At 42.4% G+C, this 9259-nt stretch overlaps 1 protein-coding gene across 2 annotated transcripts in view; it reads right to left on the reverse strand.

The window, feature by feature from the left end:
* The window catches only part of Kctd18 (potassium channel tetramerization domain containing 18), a 15258-nt gene extending 6785 nt beyond the window's left edge, over positions 1-8473 (reverse strand). Inside the window, exons 1-6 of one of the 2 annotated variants that reach the window (XM_031367550.1) lie at positions 8317-8473; positions 7013-7177; positions 5745-5971; positions 3519-3730; positions 1279-1472; positions 95-189 (exon numbers count right to left, since the gene is read on the reverse strand). In XM_031367550.1, the coding sequence (XP_031223410.1) occupies positions 95-189; positions 1279-1472; positions 3519-3730; positions 5745-5901 (658 nt within the window). In that variant the 5' untranslated portion in view covers positions 5902-5971; positions 7013-7177; positions 8317-8473. The remainder of the gene's footprint in view (positions 1-94; positions 190-1278; positions 1473-3518; positions 3731-5744; positions 5972-7012; positions 7178-8316) is intronic. The other variant, XM_031367548.1, reaches the window with a different exon arrangement.
* Positions 8474-9259: the final 786 nt, after the last annotated feature.

Below are 9259 nucleotides of genomic sequence, written 5' to 3' on the forward strand. Positions count from 1 at the left end.
AAAAAAAAAAAAAAAAAAAAAAAAAAAACTAAAAGAAAAAAGAGAGAAAGAGCAAAGTCCACCTGTGTCCATAAGTGAAGCGTTTGCACCATACCTTTTCCTTCCCAAGCATCAAAGGCATCCATCATTTTCTTCAACTCAGCTGCTGAGTAATAGCTCCAAATGTACTGAACATTGTTGCCCGCCTCTCTAGAAACATTGCAAAGATGTAATGAAAATCTACTACTTATGTATGAATGTACCCATGTATATCCAACTACACACACTCCATACATACTTGATAGTCAAGGGGAGAAGTATCTAAGCACCAGTCGTTCCTCTATGACCCTAAGCATAGGTGTGTGCTCATAAATTACATCAGACTCTAATATGAATTCTCTCCTTTTAATGGTAGTATTTGTCAATCCCACAATATGGAAATACATCAATATATTTTTAAAACACTTTAGGCAGCATTTATGTTTAACTGGGAATAATGGCACATGCCTTGAGTTCTAGCACTTGGGAGGCAGACACTGGTAGAGCTGAGTTACAGGCCACCCAAAGCTATACTGAGAATTTGTCTTCAAAAAAAAAAAACCAAACAAACAAACAAACAAAAACTAACAAAATAAAACCAGTGAATTCTAGTTAGAAAAGATCCAACTTTGATGACATTTTCCTAGCATCATGCCAGACCTGGATGTCTTATATTGCCTATAGATTTCAGAAACAACAATAATCCCAACCACCTGAAAAGCAAGTTTATATGGGTATGTATTAGTGATTAGTATGTGGCCCACTTCCATCTCCCACAGAATATACAGAAGATAGAAACTGTGTGAAGTGACCTGCAGTACAAGTAAGTTTACATGGGTACCGTAAGAGGACACGCTTTAAGAATTAACACACCCTCATCACAGAAGCCTAAATCAGAAAGGGCCAGAAACAGCCTGGCCTCCCAGGCTAGGCTAGTGCACTTGCCCCACACTGTGGTCCAGGGCAGGCACGAAGCAGGCTCTTCTTTCTCTTAGCTCTATAAAGGCCTATTATGGCACTTGAGGGTCAAAGCACTGAGAACCTGCAGAAGGATCTGGATCCTGCAGAAGGCCGAGGACTGACATCCCTGTGCAAAGGTCTTTAATCTCACCCAGCCTGAAGCAGACATGCCACAGCTCTGAGGACTCTGTCCACTGGGCCATTCCCACAGCCTCTTGTGGTTCAGCACAGTATTTCATTCAATAAAGGTTCTTAAAATTGTTAAAATTTGTACTTATTCACATTTAATTTTGAACATACCTTTTGAAAATGCTTTTACTATGAATTCTTCCTCCCAGCTGCTTATCAATGGCATCTGTCCCATCAGTTTTTGTAGCATAGACACCAATAATTCTACTCTCACAGCTTGCACCAGATGTGTTAAGATAGTGGAGAACCCAAACTGTTGGTTTATTGCAAACTAAGCCGTAGGAATCACAGAAGTCTGTTAAAGCCTAAAGCAAACACATATATAAACTTAGATTTAATTATGAAATAAAAGATAAATGAGCTAAATTGTGTTCATGTAAAGCTAAAATGTGAGCTGGTCACAAAAAGAAATAAAAATGTCATTAATTTTAACTTAGTCTATAGACATAAATATAATAAATTAATTAGAGGGAGTTTTTTTCTTTACAAAAAAAAAAAAATCAAAGCAGCAACAAACGCCTCCACAACTCCTTATTTAGAGAGGCTGCTTTTCCAAACAGAATTGCTCTTTTATCTCTTCTTTTGGCTTACCATCATTACTTTTAATTCTACAATATTTTCTCAAACTTCTCACTTAAGCCCCACAGCTGGTCCTTATTTTTAACTCCAAACTCCAACAATGAATTGATCAAATGAACTTGGTCTTCTATTCTGCAAGGTTGCTATGGTGAGGTCCAGCACAGTGTCTGAACTCATCTGGCATTTACACATTTACATCATCCACTCACTTGCATACTAAATACCCGCTGTCTGCTGAGCACTCTCCGGTCCTGCAGATTTGACAGTGACTATGAGAGACAGTCCAAATACTCTGTGTCCATACCTACTGCAGAAGACAGACACTGAGCTATCAGCACACCATGTAGTAAGCCTAGCTGTGCCAGCAAAGAGGGCACAGAACAAGGGGCTCCTCCCAGGACTGTGGCGCAGATGTTCCCTGGAAATGGCACTGCTGCTCTAAGTGCCCTCAGGACAAGCATCTTTGCTTTGTCCACTGACAGAGCCTTAGTATCTGGGAGAGCAGGTAAAGGAAGAAGACACCTGCTGCTTATCTACTCCTCACACATCTGGCTAAGTAACTCCTCTATGCATTATGTGTACATCTATAAGAGTTCCACATTACACTATAAACTGTCCTAGTGCAAGAACTAGATTCTATTTCTAGGTGTTCCACACAGTCCCTTTACAAGGCCATATATGCCACAGAATGTGGCATTTATGAAATAAACATTCTTTATAAAGTAACGGATGCTGGCTATTGGAATGAATGCAGGTATTCTTTGCCCTTTTAAAATATAAACCAGGAGACAAAGGCTAAGAGCTAGGATCAGAAGATGATGCTAACCTCTCTAATCTCCCAGCAAGACTTATGAGCCCTATTCTGTTGTTTGATAAGTAGCCTTATCAAGACTATCACTTGGCAATTAAATGTATGAAGCATCAGTAGCAGAATTCACACACTCAGGCAAACTCCAAAGAGACTTTTCTGCTGCACTCCTAACAACCAACCATTCATCAGTTTGCTTCCTCAACTGACATCCAATTCTAAAGCTCCAACCAGATCATATCAATTTTCAGGATCAACATCTGCCTACAGAAATAATTTCCACATGTGTTAAATAGCAACAAATATAATACCCATTAATAAGGCATAAATAACAAAGCTTTTTAAGTCATATAAAGATCTTTAAAGTGTGATATAAAATAGAAACATTTGCTGATCTTGAAGTGAACTCAGCATATCTTAACATGCCAAACTGCCATATTTAGTAAGTTGGGTAAGAGTTTATTCCTTAGCATAAAACATAAAAACAAATTATCTTAATAAATAGTAGCATTATACCCTCATTAATGATTTAAATTTTTCTAATTTAAAAAGAACTTCAGAAGCCAAGTATACTGGTGTGTGCCTTTAATCCCAGCACTCAGGAGGCAGAGGCAGGTGGATCACTGTGAGTTCAAGACCAATCTGGACTACATAGCGAGTTCCAAGCCACCCAGAGCTATATAGTAAAACCTTTTCTCAAAACACAAACAACTTCAGAAGAATAGTTCTATTAAAAAGAACCAAAAAGTGTTACATTTTCAGTAAGATATATAAACTTAATAAAGCTTTTTGCCTATAATTAATTTTGGCCTTTAAGAATAACTAGGAATAATTAAGAAACATGTTCAAAACTGATTACAGACTACCTTGCACTTTATATATGTGACGTCACAAACTATGCGAAATAACATACTGCTTTGTGCACAATAAACATGTATTTTAAAACTTGAGAAAATGCCAAGACCTTTTTAAGTTCTATATTTGACCTTAAAGAATATGTCTCCATCTCATTGGCCAAGTGGTCAGACAGGCTATACGGGTATGGGATGCCGAAGTAGTCAGCCTCTTCCTGCAGGGCAGCTCGAGTCTGCTCGTCCGAGGGGGTCTGAACCTCCCCGTGGAGGTAGTCCAAAATGTACTTGAATAGATGTCCATCACGGTCAATAATACACGCCCCTACAAGACAGTTCCAAAATGGTTGTGCAGATTCATATGATGATCAGTAAGAAGTCAAAGCAGGCCCAATACCCTTTACAGTCATGGGTTTCTTTCTCACAGGAAGATTAACATTTAGTGTGGAAGTGAGTCCAAGTCAGTCAAGTGAAGCTGAACTTCTGCTTCCCGGCCACACCACATATGATATATGACTCTCCCTCAGCTTAGAAGTAGATATGTTCTAAAAAGTGATTTGGAGGAAACACATGTATTTCTAGAACACTGTAAATAATTCTGAATACAAGTATACATGGCCTGTCACCATGTCTGACTGTACAGGTATACTATATGCACAGGAAGCAGGCTAAGGGGGCGAGTGAGGCTGAAACCAAACCCATACTTTGCTCCATGTACCCTACCACAGAACCATACCTTCCTGAATAAACAGGTTCCTTTTCTAACTTACACAAAGAAACTGTATGAGTTAGTGGGGACCTCTGTGTTCTCAGCCCCACATAGTAAAGTGTATTCCAAGACCCAATTGGTTCTTCAGATGCCGTCACTATCGTCCTGATATAGCCAACTGCAAGCTCAGGCTCCTGGTAGGAGAGATATACCCTAACCTCAGCACAGCTGGACCAGGACAGGCAGGCACGTGTGGCTCCACAGAAAAGAGAGTGTGTGCTTGTCCCTATGTCAACTGTCTGAATGTCAGCGACAACACGTACCTGGGATTTCTAGTGCTAGGTGTGTACTATATTTGAAAACATTGGGTTAGTCCCTTTGGAGTGTGAGAATCTACATTTTAAAGAAGGAAGGCATGCTGTGAGGAGTGGTAATGAATAGCCACAGGACCTAGCACTCAGGAGTGAAGGCAAGAGGACAGCTCTGAGTGTGGAAGCCAGCCTGAGCAGCTCTGTGACGTCCCATCTCTAAAATAAATAGTTTAAAACCATTTTTAAGAACAAGAAATGCTACAGTAGCACTGCATAGGACTAAAGACTTTTCTTAAGACAACTTAGCAGAATTAAAAAGAAAAAACCTTGGCATAATGTTAATTAAGGAATTTAATCCCCCCACCAACACCCTTTTATTTTTCTTATAGTGATGGACACTGATCTATCCATCCACCCATATCTATCTCTCCCTCTCCCTCCCTTCCTCCCTCCCTCTCTCTTTCTTTGGATTTAGAAAAGCAATGTTAAGGAGATAAAAGCGAGAAGTCTCCACTTCCGGCCTCCCCTGCAACAGTAGTTCCTGCCAGGTAGATGGCAAGCTCTCAGCACAGCCATCGGGTATTCTCTGCTTTCACCTACCAACTGCAGGCAAGGCAGTTTTCTAAGACCCTACCCATGCCCAGGACAGCTCCATCCCTCCCCTGTAACACATAGCCCATTGTTCTGGGGCTCACACATGGGGCAAAAAATATAGAGCTGTCTGGCATCCTCTTGTGCTGATGAAGACTCACAGCAGGTTCTGTGACTCCTGCAGTGCTTGAAGGAAAGAGACCACCCAGAGCCCTATCCTTTAGCATTTAGTTCTCTGAATGACCCTCAACATGAACTTGGCATTTTTCAACCACACACATTGTTCACACCAAACTGCATGGCTAGACCAAGCACTGAGTACAGCACTGGTGCTACAATGACTGCTTTGCCAGCTGTGAGAGCTGCTTCTCCAGGGAAATACTTGTCTTCCTTGAAGAGCACAGAGAGAAGCTAAGATAGAATCTGCCTCAACACCATCACTCATAATGTCGCATGAAAGCAACTACTCGCAAACTACAGCTGATCCCCATAATTAGGCCTTTATACCATCTCACTTCTTTGTCAACTTTTAGGAACAGCACCACAAATTTTAAAACTGGTATTTAATTTCTCTATGTACTTAATGAATCTCCATACAGTCATAATGAGCTAAGTAATTAGTAAGCTAATATAATACATTCCAACACAACTAATAAAATCAAAAGGAATTTAAAACAGACTCGCACTTTAATGAGCACTCACTCGGGCTCTAGACTTTAGACATTTACCAGATTCATCTGTTTTCAGAGGGAAACGACCACTAAACATGGATGCCAGCATAGAGTCCTTGAAGCGGCACAAAGACTCTCGCCGGGCTGTGTAAATGCAGCCACCCACGTTCAGCCGAAGGATATCTAGCACATCTTCTGCTTCATGGCCTGCCATCGCTCCCTCTGACACCTAAAGCTTTTCCTTAAGCGTTCAGAAACTTCGAAACAATCGCAGTCCCAGACCTCTGTAAAAACATAAGACAAATACCTTGCTGAAAACAAGTGGACAAGCTAAATATATTTCAATACAATTATATAGACTCTATTTCATGTGGTATGAAAGACATCTGAGATTTGCTGAGTTGGGAAAATCTGTGCCTGGGGTTTTATAAATATACAGTAATATAAATCACAGCTGATAAAATGACTATTTAAAGAATTACACAAGATAATGCGCTAAGGCAAGACATGCTTATGACTTTATGATTTTTAGCACTCACATGTTTTTAGGAAGTCTGAAGAAACCATCGAGACTGCAGAAATCAGTGTGTAACACTGGAGCCAAAAGGTTTTACCACTTACAATCTCTGGATTCTCAGTTAGATCATTTATATTCATTTTCTTGTTTCCTCATCTATAAAATGGAGGCAGCAATGCTCCAAAGAGCTCCAGAGAAGTAATTAAGGTAGCACATACAAAGCATGTGGCACGGACTAAGTATACAGTAGATGACAAACTATATAGGATCATACAAAATTTCCCTTAAGGTATACACTGAGGAACTTGAAATAAAGGTTTGGAGATTAAAGAAACAAAGGGGAGAAACTAAGGATAACTGGAATCATTAAGTTGTAGTTAACTATATAACTAAGTAATATATCATTAACTGAGATAAGAATTCTATTTATGTCAAGGACCAGAGAGATGGCCAAGTGGTTAAGAGCACATGGCTATTTTTGGAAAAGACCCAGGTTCGATTCTCAGTACCATGACTTCCAACAGCCTGACTCCAGTGATTTGATACCCTCTTCCAGCCTCTAGGGGCACTGCATGTACATAGCGCACAGAAACACAGGCAGGTAAAAGACCCATATACATAAAAACAAATAAAACGTCCAAAACTGAATACTATCTCTACAGATTGCTCTAGATCCTCAGGTGACACCCTGTCAGTCATCAACTCCTTCACCCTAAAACGGCCAAAGCTTGGGGGAAGGTTTAATCCTTTCTCCAGAATTCTCAATGGAATCTGAAACGGGCTGAAAAACAAAGTTTAAGTTGCTCACCACTGAAAATCTGCAGTTTCTATACTTTCATAGTAAGTCTTAAAATGGCGGCCAAACTCAACTATATCCATTCCAATTCAGTGTTACTAAATGATCAACTAAAATCCTTCCCCACAGAGACCAACTTCACCATATGCCAATAAAATGGGAGGAGACCATTAGAATCTGAAAGAACAATAGACAAAATTCATTAGGAACCCAACAAGGTCCAGGCCTACAAAAACACTTACTGGTGTGACCTCTTGCGGCCTTAAAGCCCTGGAAATAGCACTCTAATCAATCATAAGGCAGGGCACCTAACTGGTTCACACTGTTCACAGTTTACCCGCTCTCTAGAATTCTATTTTTCGTGTTCCTACAAAAGCTTCATCTCTTGCAAGACCTTTCTGTGCAGAATTAGAATCCTGGCACGACAAACTCTAATACGGACTTTACACCATGTGTTTAATCTCTACTTTTTTCTTTTTTTTCTTTTTATTTTGTCCATGAGTCCAATAAAAGGAAAGGCACTGTCATTCTTGGTCATTCCTGTTTACTGAATGTTTATTGTGTACCAGACACTGTAAAAAAAACACTAGACCTAATTCATAGAAAAACTTTTATCATACAAAAATTACTGTCCCTACTGACACAGGAGAACACTAGGGGCAAAAAAATTCACTGATGTGTGCGGTGTCCACACAGACTTGCCTGTTAATAAGCACTGGAGCCAGTCAACACCCAGGGCAGCCAGGTGAACCAGAAGGGCCAGCTTCAGGTTCTCATGGATGCTCCCACATCCCTTTAACACAAGTTCCACCTCTAGGGCTCCCGATTTAGGCCCTTCACTGACTATCAGCTGCCATCTGGGGACCACAGCCCAAGGCCAGGCCTTGAGATGGCACTCCACGATGCACCCACTGAGGCCTCTGTTGTGTGAAGGCAGGGTTCCCGCACGATCATCTGCACTAAACCGTCGAGGATGCCTGCTGAAAAGGCCACATCGGGGTCTGATTCACAAAGTATGAGAGGTGAGGATGGGCGCCGACTCCACTTTGAGAAACACAGCTCGCGGGGCTCACGCCCCTTCACCACAGCGGGACAAAACCGGGAAGGGTGGGGGCATCACCAGGCCCCGCCTAAGTCTTCCTGGGCCAGCGGACCCCAATTCGGTCCACACCGAAGCTTGGTGCCCAAGGCGCCCGTGTCATCAGAGAGGCAGGCCGGGGCCTCCCTTGGGACGCCCCCCAAGGCTTCGGGGCCCGCCACCCACCCAGAGCCCGGTTCCTCCACACCGGCGGGCGGAGCGGCGACCGCCTACTGACCTGCGGCCGCCAGGCCCTGGGCGCAGCCGCCCGACGCCGCCGGGCCCGGACGCGGAAGTAAGCCGTCGCCTACTCGGATGCTCCGCGGCAGGTAGAGCGGAGCAAGCCGCGGCGCCCTCGTGCGGTCCCGAGGTGCAGTGCGCCGAAAGGGAGGCCTCGCCTCGGACACGCCCCGCCCACGGGTCGGCAATGGCCACGCCCCAAGAACATTCCGGAGCTGTCCCGCGAGTCTAGGCCCCTCCTTGGACCACCTCTCCGGGAAAAGGATGTTTTCCAGCCGCAGGGGGAAGAGCAACTCCAGTATTCCTTGTTGGACTTGGATGTATCTATTTGCATAGTTTGTGGCTTACAAAGCTTTTTTCACATGGCACATTTTAATTTAGTCTACAACTGTAAAAAGTGGCGGTTAGTTTCTAAAAATACTTGTTACTAGATGTTTGGAAATTTCATACATCGGAATTAAGATGGTAGTTTCATTTCTTGTTACAGGAAGGAAAGCAGGAGGGAGAACAAACCTCCAACATTCTAGCACACCTGTCACTGTATTAAGTCCCTTGTAGAACTATTTAATTTCTTCTTAATAAAACCTCCATAACACTTAAATCTTCCAACTGCACAGGGCTAGGTATTTCAAGATGAATGAAACAGTCCTGTTTTCGAGGCACTCCACTCCTTACTAGATTCTAAAGTCATCTTTACAGATCTTAGGAAGGAAACCAGCCACAAGTAAGGCAGCTTGCCCTTCGGGCTATGGAATCTTGGGAGACACGGAAGGTTTGTTCAAGCTCACACGGTAGAGACCAGGCTCTGGGAATGGAGCACTGGTCAAGACAGTATCAATAGTTTACATTTTAGTATTTTTAATCACTATAACCAGAACACCTGACACAAACAAGTTAGGGGAGTGAGGGTTTATTTTGGTTCTGAGTTTCAAAGGTATCCG

The sequence above is a fragment of the Mastomys coucha genome, unplaced genomic scaffold (assembly GCF_008632895.1).
Source record: "Mastomys coucha isolate ucsf_1 unplaced genomic scaffold, UCSF_Mcou_1 pScaffold14, whole genome shotgun sequence".
Lineage (NCBI taxonomy): Eukaryota > Metazoa > Chordata > Mammalia > Rodentia > Muridae > Mastomys > Mastomys coucha.